General features: G+C 31.5%; 2 protein-coding genes across 8 annotated transcripts; both read right to left on the bottom strand.

Moving 5' to 3' along the window:
- Nucleotides 1-17538: 17538 nt before the first annotated feature.
- LOC112274893 (prefoldin subunit 6) lies at nt 17539-19552 on the bottom strand. 2 transcript variants are annotated; one of them, XM_024504744.3, is made up of 6 exons: nt 19524-19552; nt 19214-19334; nt 18708-18778; nt 18460-18584; nt 18212-18272; nt 17539-18020 (listed from the first exon to the last, which is right to left on the bottom strand). In XM_024504744.3, exons 2-6 carry the CDS (start codon nt 19284-19286, stop codon nt 17958-17960), a joined length of 393 nt encoding a protein of 130 aa, XP_024360512.1. In that variant the 5' UTR covers nt 19287-19334; nt 19524-19552; the 3' UTR covers nt 17539-17957. The 2 variants fall into 2 exon arrangements, with proteins under 2 accessions (XP_024360512.1, XP_024360513.1); XM_024504745.3 differs by having other exon boundaries at nt 19214-19329.
- An 841-nt stretch (nt 19553-20393) lies between these two features.
- Nucleotides 20394-25993, bottom strand: LOC112274892 (septin and tuftelin-interacting protein 1 homolog 1). 6 transcript variants are annotated; one of them, XM_090246158.1, is made up of 4 exons: nt 22812-25993; nt 21966-22205; nt 21286-21578; nt 20394-21031 (listed from the first exon to the last, which is right to left on the bottom strand). In XM_090246158.1, the coding sequence occupies exon 1, from the start codon at nt 25374-25376 to the stop codon at nt 22815-22817; it is 2562 nt and encodes an 853-aa protein (XP_090102284.1). In that variant the 5' UTR covers nt 25377-25993; the 3' UTR covers nt 20394-21031; nt 21286-21578; nt 21966-22205; nt 22812-22814. The 6 variants fall into 6 exon arrangements, with proteins under 6 accessions (XP_090102284.1, XP_090102283.1, XP_090102286.1 ...); XM_090246157.1 differs by having other exon boundaries at nt 21328-21578; XM_090246160.1 differs by having other exon boundaries at nt 21286-21403.
- Between the last annotated feature and the right edge of the window lie 316 nt (nt 25994-26309).

Here is a 26309-nt window from a genome sequence, read left to right as displayed (position 1 = left end):
TGTAGAAGTAATAGATGGTCGACCTTTATCTTAAAGCAATGTTACTCATGAGACTATTTTGTTAGAAATATCATTTGAAGGTTATAATAATAAAATAATATCCAATATTATTAGAACCTTATCTATTCTTATCATTTTAGGACTTTTATGGTTGAAAAGATATAATCTATCTATAGATTAGAGGTTTCATAAGATTGAATTTTTTATAGATTCTTTTGAACAAAGCCTATCAATATGTCATCAAAAACAAAATATTTATTTATTGGAGTAAGGACTTTTATCAAGATTGTTAAGAAAGAAATGTCATTTGTCATTTTGCAATCCTAACTTCTAAAGAAGCAAGCTTGTTAGTAGCTATCTTAAACTACTATAAGTATTTTTAAGATATTTTTTAAAATAAAAAATACTAATATATGATTAAAATATTGACCATATGATTGTGCCATTGATCTTCAAGAAGGACTCAACTACCATTTGAATGAGTTTATAGTATTAAAGGATTACATTAACAAAAATCTTGCAAAGAACTTTATTTGGCATTCCAAATTTTGAGTAGGTGCATGAATACTTTTTATAAATATGGGTCTCTGTAAATGTGTGTTTATTATTACAGCCTCATTAAACTACAATAAAGAATTGTTATCTATTACCATTGATATTAAGGCTTTTGAAGTAATTCAATCAAACCAAAATCTACACTAATATAGATCTTTGTGGATTATAAAATTTGGTGAAGATTAAAGAAGAAGATAAATAGAAGATAATATTTTAGACAAAATATGGATATTTTGAATATAATATTATACCTTTTGGATTGAAAAATGATCTAGCTATATTCTAACATTTTATAAATGATATTTTTTGAGAATTCTTGGATAAATTTGTAATCTATTATCTTGATGATATCTTAATCTACTTCAAGTCTTTTGAAAAATATAAAGAACATATAAGATTAGTCTTGCAAAAATTATAAGATATAGGATTATATACCAAATTAAAAATATATATATATATTCTATTAACTAAAAGTGGAGTTCTTTAGATATATTATATCGAATGAAGTTTTATTGATGGATTCAAAGAAAGTTTAAGCTATAATAGAGTCAATAACTTTAAAGACAATATAAAATATATAATGTTTCTTAAAATATGCTAATTTTTATCAGATATTTATCAAGAATTATCTCCAAGTTATTGCTTCTTTTACTTAATTGACATCCAAAGATAAATTGGAATGGAGACTTCAAATACAAATAGCTTTTTAAGATTTGAAGGTAGCTTTTAGTATAGCTCTAATCTTCATGCATCCAAATTTCATGAAGGTCATTTATTTAAAATCCGATGCTTTGAATTTAGTATTAAGAATTATACTATCTTAAATGAGAAATAATAGAAAACTCCATCTAATTGAATTCTACCCTAAAAAATATTCAGCTGCAAAGATGAATTATGAGATTCATGATAAAAAACTTCTTGTGATTATAGGCTCTTTTTAAGAATGGCATTACTTACTAAAAGGTGATATATATCTTATGATTTTATATATAAATCACAAAAACTTTGAATATTTTATATCAGCTTGGATTTTAAATCGCTTCCAACTTCATTGAAATATATCATTATCTTGTTTAAATTTTGTAATTATTTATCAATCGCAAAAGCAACAAAGACTATCAGATGCTTAATCAAGGAAATCATGTCTTGTTCCAAAGGCTGAAAAAGCAACATTTGATCAGCAATATACCACTCTCTTGAAGCTAGAATAATTTTACCTTTGTATTATTTCTATAGTTATACGTGTTGATTCAAGTTTTCTTGAACAAATTTATGGAATGTCAATTAAGGACTTATTAGTTTATAATATCAAGTAATGCTTTTATAATAATAGATTCAAGTTTTTGAAAGATCTTTTGTATTTTGAAGATCATTTATATATTTCAAAAAGACTAATACAACTTCATGTTTTTGAATCTTATCATGATTTTTTGACTATAAGATATTTTGGATTTAACAATACATTGGAATTTATATCTCAAGATTTTTGGTAGCCTCAAATGTAGAATACCTTGAAGGACTTTGTCCTCTTGTGTGACACTTGTTTAAGTTCAAAGAATTCTTAATATTATCTTTATAGACTTCTAAAGCCACTACCAATTTTGAAGCAATGATGGTCTTCAATATCAATAGATTTTATTATTGATCTATTGCCATTAATTATATTTGATACTATCTAGGTTGTTATAGATTGACTTATAAAGATGGCATATTTTGTTCCATGCAAAAAGGTAATTTTTGGAAAAGAAACGGCAAGGCTCTTTTTTGACAATATATATTAATATCATGGCCTATCTAATGACATCATTTTTTTTAATCAAAGACCTCAATTTGTATCAAAAATTTTGAGATCTTTTTTTGAAATATTAAAGGTGGATATCAAACTTTCATCTATCTTCTATTTTCAAATTGATGGTCAAATAAAATAAGTCAATTAAGTTTTAAAATAGTATTTATAATATACTATCAATATCAATAAGATGTTTAGATCTTATATTTACTTTTATTAAAATTTACTTAAAATAATATTTTTTATGCTTTGATTCAATAAATACTACTTTATGCTAATTATGGTTACCATTCAAAGCTTGATTTGTTAAATACATCAAAAGATGAAAATCCTTCAACTGAAGAACTTGCAAAAAAATTATCACAAATCTATTTAACTTTAAAGTTTTATTTATAAATAGCTGAAGTTTTTTACAAAGTAACTTTAGATGAATTTAAAAAGAAATCCTTGCTTTTCAAGTTGGAGATGAAGTATGACTTCTTTAATAAAATATCAAGACCAATCAACTTTGTGATAAATTAGACTAATAAAGACTTGAGCCATTTATATTCAAATCAATCTACTAGCTAATCAATTGTAACTACGTAAATTTATGAAGGTATAAATAATCTTTTATGTTTCTCCTTTAGTGGCATATATAAAATCAACTATTTTAAGAAAAATACAACTATGACCACCTTATATTAAAATAGATAATTATATAAAATATGAAGTAGAAAAGTTCTTTGATTCTTAGCAAAGAAAAAATAAATTAGAGAATTTTATTCATTAGCACAGCTACAATATCAATGAACATATGTAAGAATGAGCAAAAAATCTAGTTAATACACTACAAAAGGTACAAGAGTTTTATCAATACTATCTTCAAAAATCTAAACCTATTTTAAGATGACTTCTTTATGAAGCTATTAATAAAATATTATATATAAAAAATTAAGTAAGTATTACTTATAACAACCTTAGAATTTATTGTATCTAATTTATGATCCAATTAATTGAATTAGAGTGTATTTAGAGAGTCATTAGATCATAAATTTTAAAGTAGAATTAGAATTGGAGTTTCTTTTATCACTGCTACTAAATCAATTTTTCCTATTCTCGCAATACTTGTAAGATGATTCTCAAGATGATATTAAATCTTCTCAAAGGAGGAAATGCCTACACTATAATCAACTCAAATAAGAAAACCTTGAAGATGATACTTGAGCTTTGATCATTCTATTGCAGATATAAAATCAATACTCCTCATAGAATGCAAAGTTAAAAGATAAAGTGATGTTATGGACATTTAATAGGAATATTTTATAAATATTCTTAAAATATTCTATTAAGTTTTAGAAGTTATTAAAAGATTATTAAAATATTTTAATAGAAGATTCTAAAATATTTTTAAAATATTTTTGTAGATTCTAAAAAACTCTAAGAAGATTAAGAAAGTTTTTTGAGAAGCTTCCTAAAGTTACTTTATCTTCAAGTGATATGAAAACTTCTTAAGAAGCTTCATAAAGTTGCTTCATCTTCAAACAACATAGAAACTTCTTAAGAAGCTTTTTAATGTTACTTCATCTCCAAGCAGTATGAAAACTTCTTGAAAATTGTCTTAATACCTAATATATATGGGAATAACAAACCTACAAAATTTCATCTCTATAAACTAGGTGACAACACATTTTTTAGAGCTCTAGATCACCTTTCTTTATGTTGATTTTGTACTTATCTTATTTAAAAAATTCTTGCTAGCTTTTTTATTGAAATTTTTTTGTTCAACTTTTTGTTAGATCTTTTGTATAGTGTATTTGTGATAGCATCCCATGATGACTTAGAAGAAAGATTTTTACAAGAAGTTATCTAAAAGCTTCTTAAATTCTAATATACATAGATGTTGAGGCTAAGAGGCTCCTAAATCTTGACAACACATGTATTATGGTCTAGTTTTAGATCTTCAAGTCTTCTTCTTGTTCTATTACTGCATTATTTGCTAATAAGACTAATATATTTTATTAAAATTTTTTGTAGTCTTTGAATTATATCCAAAATATAAAAAAGGCTTATACATTTGAAAAATTAATAAATTTTTTATAAGATGTATAAGTGAAATTTTGTAGGTTTCTTAATATACTTGCTTTAAATGAATTCTATAAATTTAATGTCAATCAAATTATTACATTGAATGATATGAAATTTTTATTGAATTAGAATCTTAGATATTTAAAAATAAGAGTCAGTGAAATTTTTGTAATCTTAAAAAATCTAATGGTTTGATTGAAGCAATAAATTTTGAAAGTATAGTGGACTTAATTACCTATATTTTTGTTAATTAGAGACCAATTAAATAGTGCAATAAAGAATAATTAGTATTAGAAGATCATTATCTAGGTTTTAGGAGGATGATGGCTGATACTCAAGAATATTAAAAGCTCTTTCTTTCAATTGATATGTTTAATATTTTCAATTTTTTTGTGATTGCTATTTTCTTAGAAATTAAAATATAAATAAATTATAATTAACTTCAATAGCTTTATTTTTAGTCATTGAGATTTGAATTCAACTATAGAAGTTTTTTTAGGATTTATTTAAGATTTATTTAATATCAACTAAAATTATTAAAGATTTAATTAAGATTTACTTATTATTTATTTAGGTTTTATTTAAAATTTTATTAGGATTTTTTTAAGATTCAAAAAAAAAAAATTAAGACAACATTAATATTTGGTCATGAATTAATTAAGATTTATATAGTGTTTATATTTTTTAATATTTATTTAGGATTCTTTAGTTATTTTTTAAGAAATTTTATTTTTTATATCTCCATAAGATTTAATTATGATTTCTATAAAAGTTCTTATAAAGTTCTTTATTATTCTTTTGAAAATTCTTTAGAATTTTGTCATGTTTCTTTAATAATTTTATGAAGACATCTTTTGAACTTGATTAAGATTTGATTAGGACTGTTAAGTTCTAATTAAATTTTATTTCTAGTTCTATTATAATTGTTATGACCTTGTTGTTGCATTTTCAATTTATCTTCTACAGCCAAGTATCTAATGCATTCTTAAGCAAGACTTCATGTAATAAGACAATAGAGGCCTTATGAAGAGGTAGTCAAAAATAATAGATTCATGAAAGTAAGAAGATTCAAAGCCAAGAGTAGGAGATCAAACCAAAGTAGTACCATTAAGCAACCATAGTATCATTATAAAAAGTTATAGGTATTAAATGACCTTTATATATATGCTTTAATTTAATTTCAATGTTAATTTGATTTTGAGGCTTGAAATAGCATTGTTATATTGGCCACATAATCTACTTTCATTAGAATATTAGAATACATTATCATTATTGTCTTATTTAAAAACTAACTTAAAAATGTACTAAGCATTTGGCTAAAGAAAGATTTAAATTTAAGTTGAAATTTTATTTACAATTCAAAATAATACATAAGATATATAGGAACATCCTTTGGATTTTTTTAAAAATCTAAGTAAGCTTATAATTATCTTAAATACATCATATTAGACTTAAAAAATCCTAAATAAATATATCATATTTTAATTAATTTAAAAATAATCCTTAGATAATCTTTATTATATATTAATTAAATTTTAATCAAATTTTAATCAAATTTTAATTAAATTTAAAACAAATTCAATAAAAACTTAAATTTTTTTAAATTAAATTCTAATTTAATTCTAATCATACTTTAATTAAATTCTATCTAAATCATAATAAAATTCTAATAAAAGTTTAATCAATTTCAAATCAAATCTAATTCAAATTTAAATCAAATTCTAATCAAATCCTAATCAAATTCTAAATCCAAAATCCTAGTCAAATCCTAAATCTTACTCAAATCCTAAATCCTCCTTCCAATCAAATCTTTATCAAATTCTAATTAAATTTTAATTAAATTCTAATCAAATCTTATAATATATTAAAATCTTAATAATTTATATAAAAACTATGGATTTTAACTCAAAATTTGTAGGCATCTTAATTATTTAATTGAAAAAAAAAATTAAAGAAGATTGAAATTATCAATTAGGTAATAAACCTCATATTGTTTGCCTTGGTATCTACTAGCAACCTTCTCCAATCTTAATGCCAATTTTTGAGACTCAATATCTCTTGATTGTATTGTTTAATTATTGTCAAATTTTAGACAACTATAGGAAATTATATCAACTATTAGTGCAAAATGTTTTATCTCAATCCAATAGACATATTATTAAAAATCCTAAAAAAATCTCACTAGTCTTCTAACCTCTAATTTCTAAATTATTAATTCTTTTAAATTTTTATGATTTTAAAATTAATTATTCAATGAAGATCAAAATAACATCAAATATTTGACTTAATTATGATCATGAATCTATAAAAAAATTAAGTATAGGTTTACTACAAATCTTATAAAATGCTCTAAATTATCTATATTTTTTATTTTTCATAAATTAGAGTCACTCTAAAACATTCCTAACTTTGCAAAGTTTTTACAAATCCATTTTAAACTAAAATCACTAAAATTAATGCCTTAAAATCTTTTTTTAGTATACTTTCAAATCTTATTTTTTAATTAATCAAAGAATTTTAGATTTTTTTATAAAAGTATATTTTTATACCTCAAAAATTGATAGCAATCCATGCTTATATTGGTCCACTCTAAGTATTAACATTTAATTTTTTAATATAAATTTTTATCAAAAACTATTATTTATTTCTACCTTAAGATTCTAATGATATTAATTTTTTTATTCTACTTTATTTTATCTTTATTATAGCTCTACAAAGTAAATAGAAGCCATTTTTTTAGAAGAAAATATTAATACTTATTAATTTTACTACCTTCTTAATTATTATCTATATTTTTAAAGTAATTTATTATTTTTTTTTAATTAAGCTCTTCTATAGTGTAATCTTTTATTTTATTTTTTTACTTAAAAGCTATGTTATAATATGTTATTGTTGTAGTATCAATGGAAGCTATTAGTGGCTTCTATGACATATTCCAAAAGTAGGAGCTATACATTCTCCTTTTCTAGGGTTGTGAAGATGCTACAATATACTTCCTTCAATATCTTTCTTCATCTCTATAATTTTTGGCTTCTAGTTTTTTCTACGTAATTCCTCTAATTAATAATATAAACAAGTTTGTTTTTGACATAACCTCCCTTTTTTAGAGACAAGTACTACAAGGAATGGTAATCACATGTTGAAAAAGTCTAAGATGTTACAAATTATATTTACCACATAATTTTTTTTTTTCTAAGATAGTTGATAGTAAATCATATTAGCATAAGAAAGATATTTTATTATAAAATTATTATTAAAATCTTCATAAATTTATTTAAATAAAAAAAATTAAAATATCATTAAGAATAATTTCCATTTTTAATGATACTAACAAATATCAAGAATCTTTTCTAGAATTGTAATTCTTAGAAGCTTTATAGACACTACTTTGATATTATATGTATTTATAGTTGATTAGCAGGTTAAAAACTTAGTCAACAAGTTAATTACATATTGGTAGTTTATTCAACAAGCTCACTATGTAGTGCACATATAGAAAACTTGCCTTACAAGTTAAGTTATGTATCTTGCAAAGTCAATATGTTTTGGAGGTCCTATACAATATTGCCATGTAGCTTTAGTTAAGAATATATATGGAGGCAAGAGTAAAGCCTTCTTCACTCTTGTCAATGCCTTTTTAGTCGTTAGTCTTATTTCAAGACTTTCTAGTCTTCTTATCTTTGGAAATAGCCATTCTAGTTCAATAATATATCATCTTTGAGTGACTTTTTAGTTCATTTTAGTATCATAAGAGTGTATTGAGGATTTCTTTCTTTGAAATTCATATCCTTGATAGTTTGATAAGAGTACTAACTTACTATTTCTATCTTGTTTTAGAAGTGACTAGATTACCCTATTTCTATTGTTGTATTTTGAATGTTGTAGACTATGCATCTTTAAACAAAAAAATCTTATTTTCTAACACTAATTTTTTCTTTAAAGGGAGTGGATTATCCCTCTTTGTAGAAACTTTCATTTGATATTAGAGGATATAGATTACCTTCATCTAATTTAATTTTTTTAATTTATTTGAGTTGTCTATGGAAGGAAAGATTATGAATGCTAATCTTACAGAAGTAAAAATAGATGTACAAATATTGCAGATCTTTATGAGCTTGTTAACATTCTAAGAGTAGAAATCTCACATATTTCTAGAGTGAATTATGGAAGTACTATATCTATGCCTATGAATATAAATTTTACTTCTCAACTCCAATTACAAGATGGCCTCAATTAAGAATTGTTTATAATTGGTGGTATGAAGTGAAATAAGCAATTGGCAAAAACTAAGAGGAACAACCATAATTCAAGTGAAAGAAATGAAATCAAGTAATCACAACACTCAAAACTAAGTCACAGTGTGTTCACTAGATTTTTATCCAAAAAAAAATTAAAATTAAAATTAAAAATTATATTTTTAGATAGAATTTTTTTTATCTTTTCAATGACATGAAAATCATATAATTTTATATTACTGTGAATAAGTTATGATAGATTAAAGATAGAATGTAAATAATAAAAAAGTTCAATGAATAATTTTTATCTCAAGGATAACTTGCTTAAGAAATCAGGAGTTAGAGCCTCACCAAGGCTGATAAGTAGAGTATATTGGTCGTCTAATAGAGCCTTGAGGCTTTAATCTTATCTTCCTACCTATACCCAAGGTGCTACAATCCATATGGGAATTGTGCACCTCTCTTCCTTCAAGGACTATACTACCTGTTGGTCTTCCTATTTTCTACTAGTGAAATTACTTTTTTAATATTTTTGACTTCACCATGATATTTAAAAATATCCAATTAGCTTAAAAAAAATTCATCAAATCTTGCTTCATTTTTTCATAATGGCTTTCAAGGTGGTAAAACTCAATTTTACCGAGGTCTTGAAATTTTCTCTAAAAATTCATAAATAAATCTTAGATAAATTCTAAATAAATTTTTAAAAATCCTATAATATTTTTATAAGACTAATATCCATATAAGGGTGTATTTTTCTATCTTGGTGATTTTTTACAGTAATAAAATCAATTTAAATCTACTAAAAATCCTAATTTCTACAGACATAATTTAAAAGATATGAAGTTTTTTTAAAACTTCTTGTAACTATTAATTAATCATTGATAGGATTTTTATAAGTAATATATATAGATGTGAGGCCAATATATACATTGGTCTCAATTACTAATAATTAATACTCAATAGTGAGTGAAAATACTACACCAACTAAGATAATTGTCTCCAAGACTTATTAAGATTCTATTTTTGTAACTTTTCTTCTAATAAGACTTTTATACTTATAAATACTTCTAAATTCTAATAAATATGTAAATAGTCAAATTGACTCTCTAACCTTAGTATTTATCTCATTAAATGATTCAATATTATATTATTAACCAATCTACCAATTAAGATCTATTGGTGGGATTTTTAATGCCTATGGAAGAAGTTCAAAGCTTGTACAATTGAAAGAAGCATATAGATTAACCTTGTAATTAAATCTAGGAATTTTTTCTCTTTTAAGTATGATAAAGAGAAGGATTAGTATACTTAAGAATTTTGATGGAACAAGATCAAAATTTCAAGGATTTTTGCAACAAATCAAGTTCTATTTAAGGTTGCATCTCTTCCAATATTCTAATGGATTTACTCAAATCAGATTTATAAGCACATTTCTATCAAGAAGAGCTCTCTCTTAGTTTGCACCTTTAATGGAAAAAGATTCATGACTCTTTTATGTTTTGAATTCATTCCTAAAAGTGTTTACAACCACATTTGGAGAAAATGATTAAAAAAGAGTAGTAAAGACTAAGCTCTTATCTTTATGGCAAGGATCATGGTTAGGCACCATATATGCTATTAAATTTTAAAACCTCACTTGCAACATGGATTGAAATGACAAAGCCTTAATTAATCAATTTTGATATGAATTGAAGAATAATGTCAAAGATTTTTTACTCACAATGTCAAAGGTAGAATCTTTAAAATAATTTATTGCTCAAGCCATTGCATGCAATAATCAATTATTTCAAAGACATCAAAAACAAAGATTTGAATAAAGACAAACAAATCAAATAATGATAGCAGTTTTCAAGTTTTCAAAAACTTATTAATTGAGGCCAAAACTAATGCAAATTAATACAAAATATTTTAAATTCCTCTCAAAGTAGGAAAAGAATCAACGATATCAAGAAGGCTTATGCTTACATTGTGGAGAAGCTAAACATACTACTCAATATTATCCAAAAAAACAACGCAACCACAAAATGAGAAGTATGGTTGCCAAAGAAGACAATGTATTAGAAAATGAATTTCTTCACCTACAATAGGAACCATGTGGCTATAATCTTGTGTAATTCCTAATAAAGGTCTTATTCTCTTCTTTGATCTTTCATCTTGTTTTATAATAGAATTTTATTTAGGACCAAAAAATTACAAAGTCTTAGCTTTGTTAGATTCAAAAGTCTCAACCTCATTTATAGACAAATATTTTATCAAAAAAAATATATTATTTATCAAAAAAACTAAGCCTATACATATAGAAATCATAGAAAGTTATTTGTTATCTTTTAGGAATCTTATGCATGAGATTGTTCTTTTAGATGTAACAATTAAAAATTATAATAACATAATAATATTTAACGTAATAAGATCTTCGTCTAATCCAATTATTTTAGTATTATCTTAATTAAAAAAATATAATCCTTAGATAGATTGGATTTCTTGTAACCTTAATTTTTCTGATAGATTAATCCAAAATTCTATCAGTCAAATAAAAATATATAAGTCTTGTACATCCAAATTCTTAGTGATAGATACAAGAGCTATAATGTATGCCACAAAAGAAGGATTATCTTTTGTTTTATATGCCATGCCTATTTTTGATGGCAAGAAGATATCAAATAGTATTCCTAGCCAATATTAAAATTTCCAAGATGTTTTTAAAATGAAGAACGCAGATATTCTTCCAAAGCATTGGCCTTATGATTATTCCATCAATCTTTATAAAAGAATTCAATCATCATTTGGACCAATCTATAGCCTATCACAAAATGAGTTAGTTGCACTCAAGAAGTATATTGATGAGATCTTTGCTAAGAATTTTATATGTTATTTTAAATCTCTAATTAAAGCTCCCATCTTATTTGTGAAGAAAAAAGACAAATCTCTATGGATGTGTGTGGACTATCAAAGACTCAATAAGATCACCATGAAGAATAGGTATCTTCTACCTTTGATTTCAAGACTTCTTAATCAATTCAATGAAATAAAGATCTGTATAAAAATAGATCTATGAAGAGCATATAATTTGATAAGCAAAAAAAAAGTAAATAAATAGAAAATTACTTTTTGAACTAGGTATGGGTATTTTGACTATAATGTCATGTCTTTTGGACTCACGAATGCATCAATTGCTTTCCAACATCTAATGAATGATGTCTTTCATGAGTTTCTTGATGATTTTATTGTTTGTTATTTAGACAACATCTTAATCTATTCTAAAAATATAAAAGAGTATGAAGTTCATGTTCATCATGTATTACAAAAAGTTAGAGATACAAGATTATATGTTAAGTTAAAAAAGTGTGTATTCCACACTACTCAAGTTGAATTTGTAGGATACATCATTTCCAATGAATAGCTAATGATGGATTCAAAGAATGTTCAAACTATCATAAATTAGAAGATTTCAAAAACAGGAAAGGATGTGTAATGTTTTTTAGACTTTGTCAATTAGTATCAGATCTTTACCAAGAATTTTTCTTAAGTTGTAGCTCCACTTATACGTTTGACTTATAAAGACAAATTTGAGTGGAGTAAAGAAGCCAGATCATCCTTTGATGCTTTAAAAAAGGCATTTGCTTTTATATCAATTTTATATTGTATTGACTTTTTTAAGGTATTTTTTATAGAAATAGATGCATCAAACTTTGCCTTAAATGTAGTATTATTATAAATGAGAGTAGATAAAAAACTCCATTTAGTAGCTTTTTATTCCAAATTTTTTTTAGAGATCAAAATTAATTATGAAATCTACCACAAAGAGCTCCTTGCAATCGTGGATTCTTTTTAAGAATGACATCATTATTTAGTAGGTGCCATGAGTCTAGTCACCATGTATACAAATTACAAGAATCTCAAGTATTTCATATTAACATGTATTATAAATTGTTTCCAAGCTCATTGGAGCATGTCTTTATGAAGATTTGATTTCAAGATCACTTATCGATTCAAAAAACAATAAGATTTATTGAACATCTTTTCTAGACGTTCTTAATTTATGCCAAGAAAAGAAGTTGCATCTTTTGATCAGTAAAGAATAATTTTCTTGAAGTTGAAATATTTTCATCTTTGAGCAACAAAATCAATATTAATCATTGATTCAACGTTTGTCAAGTAAATTCAATCAAGTATGTCCTCTGATCATCTTATCTATGATATCAAGCATAATTCTTCTAAGTCTCATGATACTTTTAAGTTCAATTTTAAGAACAACCTATTCTATTTCAAGGGACAATTATACATTCCAAAAGGTGGGACATAATTACGTATTCTTCAAACTTAACATGACTTTCCAACAGCTGGATATGTTGGATACAACAAGACTTCGGAGCTAGTATCAAGAGATTTTTCATACTCTTATATGTAAAAGGCAATCAAAGACTTTGTACAATCATAAGACATTTGCTCAAGATTCAAAATTTCTTGCCATCGATCTTATAGACTTCTTTAGCCTTTACATATTTCAAAACAATTATGGTTTTTTTTTTTTTTTTTTTTTTTTTTTTTGGACTTTATTACGGATCTTCCAATCTCAAGTTCACATGATTCTATATTTGTGGTATTACATTATTTTATCAAGATGGCATATTTTATACCATGTACAAAATCTATCACAAGTGAAGAAATTTCTAAGTTTTTTCTTAACAACATTTATTGCTATCACGGATTACCTAAAGATATTATATTAGAGAAGGGGACTCAATTTATATTTAGAGTTTGGAGAATTCTTTTTAAAATTTTAAATATAGATATAAAGCTTTCTTTGACTTTTCATCCACAAACTGATGGGCAAACAAAATATAAGAATCAAGTTTTGGAATAGTATTTGAGGTATACCATCAACTATCATCAAGATGATTGGACAACTCTTTTATCATTAGAAAAGTTTGCATATAATAATTTGGTACGTTCTTCTACTCAATAAACACCTTTTTTTTGCCAATTATGGTTATTATCCACGTCTTGATACTTTTGAATTTTTAAAATTTAATAATTTTGTAGTGGAAGATTTAGCAAAATATTTGTCAGAGCTACATGCAACAATGAAGGCACAATGAAAAGGAGCTCAAGAACAAAACGAAAGTAATGCAGATGTATATTACAAAGAATAATCATAATTCAATGTACATGACAAAATATGGTTACTTTGTCACAATAATAAGACTACTCGTCTTTGTGATAAGTTGGATTATCATTCGCTTGGATCTTTTTTTATTAGTAGATAAGTCAATCTTGTTGCTTATCAATTATATCTATTGGAGTCTATAAAGATCCACCTCATATTTCACTTGTCTTTTTTTGAGCCATATAAGACAGTGAATATCTCAAGAAGAAGACAAATACTACCTCCTCCTATAGAAGTAGATAATAATCAAGAGTTCAAGGTGGAAGAAGTCTTAGATTCAAAGCGGCACCAAAATAGGTTTAAATATCTTGTTTATTGGCATAGATATGATATTAATATACGCTAATGGGAGCAAGCAAATAGAATTGAAGCTTTTCATTGACAACATCCATCAAAATCAAGATGAAGAATAGCAAATCTTTATTATAAAAGCAACAAGATCAAAAGAAGATAATATTCTACCTTTTATTTGTCTTTATAGCTTTTGTATATCTATGATGCTAAGAAGTAGCAACCAACACATTCAATTCAAGAACTTTCATTTGCGGACTTATTAAATGAGATATTATAATTATTATAACCTTCAAGATGTCAAAATCGACATGAAGATTCTCAAGAATGACATGTCTTTTCTCAAATAGATGGCAAGATACAATGTATTTGGTATCATGACCTTTGAAGAAACTCCCAATGTTTGGTGATTTTATTAGAGGTAGGAACAACTCTTCACGGTATTCCAAATGTTTTATTTGAAAGAAGTTACGAAGGCTTCAACAACGATCAAATAATATGGATCTTCTCTCTCTAGTATGGGACACTATTGATGGCTAAAAAGATCTATCAACTATATTCAAAGAGAACAAAGATCAGAGCATGTCGCAAATACAATTTGTTGCATCTTGGATTTCTTCAAGATATGAAGATTGCTCCTCATGGAACTTATTTTTAAAAGAGGAGATAATATCATGGATATAAATAGATATTTTAATAAATACCTATATGATCAGATAGAAATAAATAAAAATAGATAAAAATAGATTAATTTCATAATACCGTCTAATGAAGCTTCATAGACGTTGCTTTGACTTTACATGTATTTGTAATTGATTAGTAGATTAGAAACTTAATCAACAAGTTAACCACGTGTTGGTAGCTTTCTCAACAAGTTCACTATGTGGTGCACATATAGAAAAATTTCCTTGCAAGTTAAGATATGTGTCTTACAAAGTCAACATCTTTTAGAGGTCTTATAGGACATCACCACATAGTTCCTTGTTAAGAGTGTATATAGAGGCAAGAGTGAAGCCTTCTTCATTTTTTTCAATGCCTTTTTAGTCCTTAGTCTTATTTCAAGATTTCCTAGTCTTCTTATCTTTGGCAATAGCTATTATAGTTCAATAATATATCATCTTTGAGTAACTCTCCAATTTTTTTCAGTATCACAAGAGTGTATTGAGGATTTCTTTCTTTGAGATTCATGTCCTTGATATAAAATCTTTAAAAATCCTAATAAAATTCTAATAAAACCTTAAAGAAAGATTAATCAAATCATAATCAAATCATATTCAAATCTTCATCAAATCATAATCAAAACCTAATCAAATTTTAATAAATTTTATATCAGTTTTAAAATTTTAATATCTAATAATTTAGGAGCTGATCTTTATTCATAATTTTTATACTTTTTAATTTCATAGTTCAAAATAAATACAGAAAATTTGAAGAAGATTGAATTTACAAATTGAAAGAAATAAATTTTAATATATTTAGATGTCAATCAGTTTTTTTCTTCAATATTGATGGCAATCTTCTAATATTAATATTATTTTTCTTTCAATGTTTAGTTATTTTCAAATTTTTCATACTTATTTTAAATTAAATTTTCTACTAGTCAATGAAAAAATTACCTAAATCCAACTAAAAAATTATTCTAAATCTTATCCAATAAAATTTTAATTTATAAATATATATATATATACATATATATATTTCAATAGTTAAATCAAATTTTATTGAAATTCAATGGATTAAGATTTTGGAAATTGGATTTTAAAAGCAAATAAGTTTTTCTAAGATACAACTATATTTACAAATTTATACAAATTGCAACAAAAAGCATAGACAATGCTATTCACAAGTAGCACTTTCTAATTAGTGAGCATAGTCTTTCTATTCAAGAAGTAACAAAAGAAAGAAGATGAAGATGAAATTGGCACTAAGGTCTACCAGCATTTCCATTCGTTGTGGCAAAATTTCTACAAATAATGGTAGTGTAATCTATAAGCTTAGTTGGCAATCATTGCAATATTGATAGATTAAGAAGAAGGGAAGGTGGATATCTTTAACCTACACATACAATTGTAGTAATTGTGTGGTGAATAGTTATAGATTCTACTTTGTAGAGATTTCTCTTCCACATGATTTTATAATTTAAGAGTCTAGTTTGAAAGATGGAGGTATTGTGATTCCCTTGACATCATTTGTATATATCTAGTTGTTATCAAGTGTTTTGGAATGTGGTGCAAAACATACAAGCTTGCAAATGGGTGGATCTATGCTTCACTAATTTTTGTATAGATTATTTATTTATAGCTTTGAATTCTATTCTTAGAGCAACTTAATTATTCTTTGTAAAACTTATTCTTAAAAAAAGAGATAATATAATAAATACCTATCCTATTTAAATAAATAGAAATAAGTGAAATTCAATAGAAATACATTAAATAAGAAAATGCCTACTTCAAAAAACATCAAAGAGCTTCTTAGATATAACTTTTGTATATATATATATATATATATATACTTTAAGATATGTCATGTGACTAAAAATTTATAGAAAAAAATTGTATCTTATTCCATCATCATACCATTGTTGTTTATATTTTCTACAAATTTAAAATGAAGACTTTGGTCTTGTTCTTTTGTATCTTGTATTTAGAATTGCTGCAACTCCTTCTCAAATAAATACAAGTTGAATTTACCCTTTTCAAATATCAAAATGCTATGCTATGCTCCTACCATATCAAAATAAGTAAATTTTGCACAGTGCCTATTTATAGACAAATTGGATTCAGCAAAATAAAACCATCTTTTAACTGATTGACTCGACCCATGACAAAGTAACCACACCATTTGGTCCAAATTCTTTAAATATGTCAGACTTAATTGATCGAGGACTTTGATAGGAGTGGTATATAAATAAACAAATAGACTCAGAAGAAATATAATCACTCGCTCAGTTTGCTGGCATGTGGCCTAAGAACAGTCTGTTCTACACCAGAAATATAATGGAAAGCCAAGCCTCAGTTATTCCACAAACTAGAATACTAATTCTCTTCTGTGAGCCAATTACAGTATCTCTTGACCCGCCTGTAGCTCTTCTTCATGGCAAAGAGGTAATCACGTTCAGATTCATACAATTAAACGAGAAAAGGAATAAAAGTGTATATAAATATATTTATACAAATATAATTGTCTTAATGACATTCTAAAACTACAAATTCTTCGAATGTCTAACGGTCGACTTTCCTTAGCACTCGTGCTCCTGCTTCGAATTAGTTTGCTTAAGTTTCTTACGCGGACAAGTCTCTCTCCAATCGGGTGCTAAGGATAAGGGTGTTGGACAAGTAGTCCATTGCAAGATAGACACTTCCACGACATGTAAACTACAAGCTAGACCATTAGCAGGTCCAGAGACCCTTATGCACATAGAAGGACACGAGTTGCAACTTTCCTCAAACCTTAATCGGCACACCAACCATTGAAGGTTTACATTATGAACAGAGTACAGGCACCACGGAGGACTTCTGTAAGCAGAACTTAAACTGAACAAATCAACATAACACAATAGAATAACATCTCCAAAATTGATTAAGTGGAAGTAACCTAGTAGACATGCCACTCTGACTAACAAATTTCACACTCTGACTGCTGTGAATAGGTCTCCAGGGCAACAGCCAAGGCGCGGTAATAGGAGCTTAACAGATATATCGTCTCCCCATCAAAACCAACATTCTGTTGGGTATGAGCGTTTGCTGCAATACTAAATTGGCGGCGTAGCAAGCTACAGCAATGCATGGGCTGGACATTTTCATCAAAACTTATAGCAATCGATTAAACGAGAGGTCTTGCATATAGTTTCCTACTTGGCTTTTGCGGCCTGGGCGGCCTGAATAGCTTGTATACGCTGTTGCGTCTTCATTACCTAACACAATTCACAGTAATTAGCGACGTCAGACTCGTCACGAAAAATATGATGACGAGATTTACCGACAGTAGAGCAAGAGTCGTCCTTGCACTCCTTCAAAACAAAAAAAGCTACTATGCAAGTGAATACAGTAGTTCCAAGAGGCAGTCTAGTCGACCGAGTAGCGAACAGCTAAGTGGGCAACTAACCTCGTCTCGCTTAGCCATTTGTTGCTCTTCCATTGTCTTCAATGTAGCATCCATACGTTTCCTGTCAAATGCGGCATTATTTCCGATATCAATACCATAAAAAAACAAACATGGACACTGTACGACAACATGCACGCAACAGAGACTACTTGATAACTTAAACGAGTCCAAAAAATGCACTGAATGACTACTACGAGAAATTGGCAAAGATTAAATAAATAAATAAATAAAGTAAAATAAAAACTTACAATTCAGCAGTAATGTAATCAAGCCGTTTATTGACATTAGCTTTCGCTTCAGCCAAGTCTTGCTTCACCAAAACAGGGCCAATCAGCTTATACACATTCGCGTCATCTTCCAAAAGTTCCAGCTCCTGCAAGAGCACATCGACGCTTGACTATCAGCACCTCCGACTGCTCAGGCTCAAATACAATCTCAAAAATTCACCGAAGTAGTTCACTTTATGCTAACATGTCATAGTCATACAAGAACTAACCTTCTGCACCATTTCGTTCTCCCCATGCTGTACAGTGTACTGACGTCTTACTTGATGGTTCTTACCTATATCTGTAAGAAAATCCCACTACCGACAAGTAAGATTATGTAACATACAAGATGGACCACAATAGAAGTATGAGCAGAGTAATTAATAAATCAATATTATCCATCGTAGCAACCAGCATGCACCCCCCAACACCGCCGATCAGACCTATTCTGGTTATCGTCTACAAGTAATGGACACTTGGTCGCCCTAATTACAACGAAGAGAAGAGATTGGGATTTTTTTTTTTTTTTTTTTTTTTTAAAGAAAAAAATAAAGAATACTCTTCTCTACAAGTAGAAAAACCCTAAAATGGCGACAACGGCTTTTGTGGAGCTAGTTCGTTCTAAATGAACCATACAAGATCACCTCCACAGCAAAAAACCACAAGTAAAGAACTCGAGCCGAGATAGGACCGACCATCCGATGCAAACAGATCACACCAAGATGTAGCTGAAAACCTTTTTGGATTTTATTCAATGAGGCGGCTTGGTTTTCCAGCTGCGCTTGCAGTTCTTTCAATGCCGACGCCATCGCGAAAATCCTCTTCCTCGTAAAACCCTACAATGTGCCCACACTACCCTAAACCATAGTCTAATGAGTCCAACGAAAGCACGCTTCGCATTCAAAACTGCGACCTCAAAAAACTTCACCCACAAGCAGAAGATCTCTCAATGAGCAGCTCCAAAGACATCAACGAACGCCAAGTCACTTGGCGCAGTCAAGCGCTTTCAACCCGAGATTGAGCAGAAAATCGACAGCTTAGCTCACCTCTCCGAATGAACTTCCTCAGCCAAACCACATCGAAACACCAACTCCAAGTCCGGAAGCCCTCCTTCAATGTCCTAATGTAAAATAAATAAATAAAACACGGGGTCGGTACGAAAGCAGCATCGGGTTGGTTTTATACCACGTCGTCTGTTTCTCGTCGAATTTGTGTGATGTGGCATGACAACTGGGTATGTGTCCTCAGGAGACCTGTTGGTGATTCAATTCACAATGAAAATAGTTGGAAATGCTGTGAAAAATCTGCATGTGTGCTTGAGTTTGGAAATTAATCTCCTGGAATATAGTTTCCACTTTATTACTTTCCTACCTTCTTTTTTCTAGTTTTTTTTCTTTTTGTGTTAACTTGAGTTAGCGACGTACCAATATCTTGCTTCTCAGTAATTCAATCGTTTATTACGCGAATACTTTTTCTGTATTGCTTTCATTTTCTTCATTACAAAGAGCCACTTAAGCAAATCGGGTTTTATTCATTTGTTTAATATGGGATCAAATTTTGTTAAAGATACTTGTGTTTTGTAATGATTTGCTTAAGAGTAAGATGAAAGTAGATGTTTTGGTGCAAGGTTATTCTTTGAAATGGGAATTCAGAGTGTTCAATCTGAAGTACTGTTTAAATGCTTTATTGGTCATGGACAAATTCTGCCACATTTCAATACCTTTGATGATCATTAAAAGCATCATACGTGGTTTATGTGCAACTTGAGTTTCAACTCTTGGGGATTCAATTGTAAGCCTCTTAGATTCATTGAAATCATCTCAACGAGCATCTAAAGTAAATGGAGCATTTTCGAAGCATTTCAATGTAGCAGGTCTACTTAGGATAAAATGTTGTTCACACAATACTCTTTGAAATTTCCTTTCATATACAAAAGCTTTAATGTACCCGTCAGAATGTTGTAGAGATACTTGTTTAAAATCGTGTGTGGGAGAGAGTGTGTGTGTATCACAAACCTGAACACCCGCGAACTCATCTTGGTATTATGAACCACATCTACCACACCTAATGGTCCATGGCTACACTAGTTTCTCCTACCTCAAATCTAGTTCTCTTGTGTGTAAATACAAGCCATATTTCTTGAACAGGCTCTCATCCATAAGCTCTGGTTAAATGTTTCAGTTTATTGAATTGTCACTAAAAAATTGAAGATACTAATACTGTGTCAATGACAATCTATGCAAGGATAAATTGCAAAGAGCTCCGAAGGCCCAAATCAGGCTCTGTGCCTGAGCTTCAGGAGTTGTTATGGGAGCACAATAACGTCAGCCGTTCAAGAAAAAAGACAACCAAATGAGAAAGCAGCTCCCATACTCCTGATCATGTGTGAGTCGCAGTTGCAATTCGTAATCGCAGCCCAGGCTCACACAGCATAATTTTACCGATTCGAGACAACATGCATTGGAAGGCACGCGCGCACAATCCTTGCTCAGATGGTGGTGTCGTTTCTGGTGCTCACTTGCTTAAACTGTACTCATGATAATATCACTCGATGCTGTCCGTGGCATACAATCACAGAGTTGGATTACACAGTTGCGTGAGATAGATAATGATTCTTCGTGTCCACTGAAGAATGGTGGACCGTCCTAACATTGCTCAATTTACTCTAAGTGTTGTTATCATGGCTAAATCATATGTCCATGGCGCAGAGTCAAAAGAGAATAGCAAGTTCATCCTAACCGATCATTAACTGCTCTAAAAACAGATGGACATGGCGAAAAGTGGATCAAACTGAAAATAGAAGCTTACGCATCCATAGTCCTGAATAAGCAGGAATCCAAACTCGCTCACCATTCAATCACCGACTTCAATGATGAAATAATTCTGCATCAGCTCCTGAGAATGAGTAGGGTCCAAACCCTCAGTCCTGCAGTCATCCAGAACATAAGCTTTAGATGCAATCTATAGATTGTCTATAATCATACAGCTGCTCCACTGCGCCAACCACCTCCATCCTCCAACAACTATGTCGATACTTCACTTTTCACGTATCCCGCCACTGCTAATCTCCCAACATGGATTTCTTCTCCGGACTGTCACAACTGCACCATGTAAACCAACTCAATCACACCAAATCCCGACCACGTGCTTACAACACACATCACCATCCAAAACAAATAACCTCGCTACACGCCATTCAACGCACATTCAATTACTACCTCACTCGGTATTCTATTCCTTTCCTGGACAACCACCCAACTCAAATCAAACGCACTCTTCACGTTCCTACATCACCCACCCGTACCACTAGTTCGGAACTCTCATGTCAAATTCAACTACTCTAAATATAAAAATCCAATCCCACACAAATTCATCACCCAATCCACCACACACACAGGACATCCTTAACACACCACAACACCACCCTGCGGAATCATCGCTTACAAACACTGTCCATCCAAACACTCACTCCTCACTCCATTACATACCACAAGCTTCCAACACATACTCGCGATGTTTCACTTGTTGCTAACCCTGCACGGACCGTTTCTTCGCACGATCCTCATCACTTGCGTTCACAATCCCAACCACTGACAGCGTGCACCACACTCATCTCCCTTCCATTGTCATACCATACCCATCCATGCTCCGCCGCTGCTCCTCAAAAATATCCTCCCGTTTTCAGCACCTCAATTGGATTCAAAATCCTCGTCTCCAGTTTATAACACCTAACAGCACCCACCCCACCATGAGCCGCCAAGAACGAAAAAATTGATGACAGCCTCTCTTTCCAATTGCAGAAGCACAGGGTAATTACTCACCCCAGTTGCCATTCAGAATCCAGAACAAGCATACAATCGTCACATTTGCCAATGTACGGCTCAACAACCAAGTCACCATTATGCTCACTCATCAAACCAAAATAGAACCGCGTAATCAACAATCCAATTCCTGCACCATCCACTTCAGAAATAAAATAAATAAATAAACTCCCATGACTACCCTACTTTCCTAGTATTACGTGTTTTAATGAAAAATTATCACATCATCATCCACCATCATAACCTAACCTCGATCGTTCACGATCACCCATACATTACCGACATCGAGTAATAATACTCACAAAACCAACCAAACCTACTGCCTAAAGCTAAGTCACGGGACACATTATCATGGGCGTCAAGACCGTTCATAAAAACAACCACACTTCATAATATATCCCTTCAACCAACTTTCTACAAAGTCCTCATAAATTCCACTGCTCTATGCATATGTTATACAGGTGAAACACAACAGCGGATCATCAAAGCAAGTTACTGCAGCACGAGTTTCACCTATTATTTCCAGCGGCTGCCACCACGACTGCGATGCATTTCCAATATTTGTCCAAGGTGGACTGATTTCCACCCGTCACCAGTCTGAGCAAGTATGCTTTGCTTAGCATTGTCTATGACCACACTCACAGCACCAAAACTGTATACTTGAAGACCCTCGTGCATACGCCCTGGTTTGGGCATAAACTGGACATCGTTTTCTTGGGCAAAAGCTTCAGTCACTTCTTTCAAAGTCATTTCTGGAGAATCACTCTCGTCCATATGAACAGCATGTTGTTTTGGTGGTTGTACGGAAGGGGCACTATGAACTTGTTGAGATATGTTATGAAGCCTGTGTTCTGCAGCTCGAAGATATGTCAGTTTATCCCGTACAGCCTGTGGGATGCTTGGTGTCGCCTCAATACCCTGATTAATCAAATCAAGTGCTATGCTGAGCTGGTGTCGTATCTTATCGTTAGCCAAAAGTTCGGTCGGCAGCAAAGACTTCCAACCCACAAACCAAGCAGTAACTTCATCATAATCCGGACGAGCGCTTAGCCAGTGAAGTAAGACTTGGTGCCACTTTGGAAAGAAGTTTACTTCCAAAAGATTAATCATGTGATGCGAAGGTACAGCCGAAACCCATGCCATAACCCAGTGAAACTGATCTAGAATTTGGTTGGCAGGATTTATCACAAACTCCTGCATTGCCTGGATAAGCTTGGGCATTATCGAACGCAAAATTAACATCTCCCAGTTGGCAGGATCAAACACAGTTTTCCAAGGAGAAAGAAGAGCTAAAGCAGAGGAGTCTCCTGGGTGCCAATTCACTAAGGCAACATTTAACTTGTATCGAATGGGAACATAAAGAGGTTCCATTCGAGCACCTAGCCAAGGTAACCAGGGATGGAGCCACGCATGGATGGGGACTTCTTCAAGGCGAGGATCCCATGCATCCACCGCAGCGGTCAGCTTAGGCATGACAAGTCCTTCGAGGATACTCTGTTTAATCCCTCCAGGGAGCAACTTATCCCACGCCTCGAGAAACCTTAGCATTGGCTCCGGATCTCGAGGTTGCCACATGTTTGTTGTGGCCAATCTGATGTGTGGGAAAACAATCTCGAGAACTAACTGGATGTAAGGCGAATTGTCGATGTCTTGAAATATTGCATGATCTTGTGTTTCATTTCCTTGTAAGAGCTCCTGCCATGCAGTCATGGCCTCGATACCATGCAGGGGTTGCACAAATGGCTGCCAACTTCTAAAGAGGATATTCATCAATGGCAGAGCCATGGAAAGGGCTATGATGCCCACACTGAATAACTTGAACTCATCTCGGTATGTATACCTAACTCTTGCAATCGCGCTGGCTAAACTCTCTAAAGTCATTCCTCCTTCATCAATTTGTCTCTGAATCTGTTCAAGAGAAGCCATCACGTCCTCCAGGACAGCAATCTGCTTCCTCTGAGCACCTACTGCAGTTTCCAGTCGCTCTCTATCTTTATTAAGAATTAACACTGTATCTCTCTCATTCTGCAACTTCTGATTGCAAGTTTGAACCTCTGCCTCTGTCAAATCTACAATTAAACGGAGATTGTGTTGCAACTCAGCCATTGGAATATTATCCTCTATTGCCATCTGCTCGGCATTCAAGTTCTCCAGATTAGTGAGCAACCTGGGCTGGGGACCTCGCATGTCGAGAACTGTCTGACGGACAACCCCTCCATTTTGGGCCTCCTTCTCCGCTAGCAGCTCAGCTGCAGTTCGTAGCTCCGTTTTCTTTTTCCCTCTGTTTTTCTTCGTCCATAGCCTCTCCTTAGACTTTGGTTTCTCTGCCACAACATCTTCATCTGGTTGCTGCATCCCAGGTGGAGGAGGCAATCCAGTTGATGTTTCCCTAAACTCGTTGAATCCCATACCCATGTTCTTTGGTCGAAGTTTCGCTTCAATAGGTTGCGCAATACCCTGCTCATTCTTCCCAAGACCTCCTCCTTTGTAACCCATCTTCTCCAGCAACTTCGACCCAATACCTCTGGTGAACATTTCAAAAGAGGGGCCAGGACCTTGACCTCCACTAGCCAAAGATTTCGCCTTAGTAGCAGCTTTCTTTCCCTTCTCTCTCTCCAGTTCCCTCCGCTCTGCTCCTTCTTTGATCCTTCTCCCAAATGCTGTCGGAAGCAATTCCTCCTCTTCAGCATTGTCCCCCTGTTTCGTACCCCCGTTCGTGTCGAACCCTAGACCAGCGGCGGATCCCAGACCTGCGGTTCCGAACCCTAATCCAGCACCTACACCAGCCGCATGCTCCTCTTTCTCTTCCTTGTCAATCTCTTCCGATGGCATGACTGTCCCCGTTGACACAAAACTCACAGGCTTGGTCAAGTCGCTCTTCTTATTGTCCCCCCGACGCCTCCTCTTCCCTGACTCCTCATAGTCCGAATCACTATCATCCACACCATACAGTGCCTCCTCCTTCGACTGTCGCTTCTTTCCTTTCTGCTTCCGGGCAAAAAAGTCGCCCCCAATCCACTTTCCGTCTTCGAAATCATTGTCTAAGTTGAACCGCTCGTAATGCTGATACTCGTCCATGTTGCCTAATTTTAATGCACAATCAGACCTGCAGACGGGAGCTCCGAGGAGCAGAAGACCCTGCAACTCTTCGAAAACAAAAAATAAATAAAATAAAAACCACCCGGATTCAATGAACCGCGTTGTGCTGCCAGGCAAACGGAAACCTACAAGCAGATGTGTGCCTAAAACCCACTCACCAAAATTTTGCCAAAGTGATCAATACATGCTCCACGCCCTAATTCATTATCCGGAAGAAGAAGAAAAACAAACAAAAAAAAACAAAACAAAACAAAACAAAACAAAAAACAAAGACCGATATCACAGCCAACCCTCAATACAAATCCAAGCAGGGTTCACGATCTCCGTGATTCGGAATCCAAACACCGCCCATCATCTCGCAACTTAACAACACCCGCGGAATAAACCTCAACCCCCAAGACCCTTGTTGGTGCCAGATTACTCTCCAGACACAAAATCCTAGGACTGGTTTCAATCCGTGAAGGCTACGGCTACCCCCTCGATGGAATTCCTTCCACCACCAGCTCGAATCGAGAGGCTCCAAACTCGAATACAAGCAATCAAGCAAGGTGTGCAGGCCCGAACAAGCCAGGCCTTCCAAGGGAATTCAATTGGTAAGTCGCCGAACACGTTGACATGTGACTCTGTTCGTTCGCAGGATTTCAAATTCTAGAACATCGGGGAAGCGATCGGCGGGAATCGGGGCTTCCCCTCCGCGAGGCTGTGTGCCCTCACGGCCGTGGAATGCGTTTCCTAAACCCGCACGTCCCCATAGCCATGGACTAGGAGCCCTAAACCCAGAGAGTTCACAACCCAACGTGGACGCATCCACGCACACCAGGGCCTCTTTGAAAATAAAATCTAAAATAAAATCATTGAAGTCTTTTCTTTTGCATTTTTAATGAAAATATCTCCACTTTTTTGTGATTTATT

This window comes from Physcomitrium patens, chromosome 22 (assembly GCF_059467195.1).
Source record: "Physcomitrium patens ecotype Gransden chromosome 22, ASM5946719v1, whole genome shotgun sequence".
In the NCBI taxonomy this organism is placed as follows: Eukaryota; Viridiplantae; Streptophyta; class Bryopsida; order Funariales; family Funariaceae; genus Physcomitrium; species Physcomitrium patens.
The sequence above is the reverse complement of the archived record's forward strand: the minus strand, read 5'-3'. Positions and strand labels throughout refer to the sequence as shown.

Excerpts from the sequence above, each read along its gene's own strand:
- LOC112274893 (XM_024504744.3), bottom strand. The coding sequence starts at position 19,286 with ATGGCGTCGGCATTGAAAGAACTGCAAGCGCAGCTGGAAAACCAAGCC. Across the intron at positions 18,585-18,707 it reads AGAACGAAATGGTGCAGAAG|GAGCTGGAACTTTTGGAAGA; the intron begins GTTAGTTCTTGT and ends GTGCTCTTGCAG. Across the intron at positions 18,273-18,459 it reads GATTACATTACTGCTGAATT|GAAACGTATGGATGCTACAT; the intron begins GTAAGTTTTTAT and ends CGCATTTGACAG.
- LOC112274892 (XM_090246158.1), bottom strand. The coding sequence starts at position 25,376 with ATGGACGAGTATCAGCATTACGAGCGGTTCAACTTAGACAATGATTTC.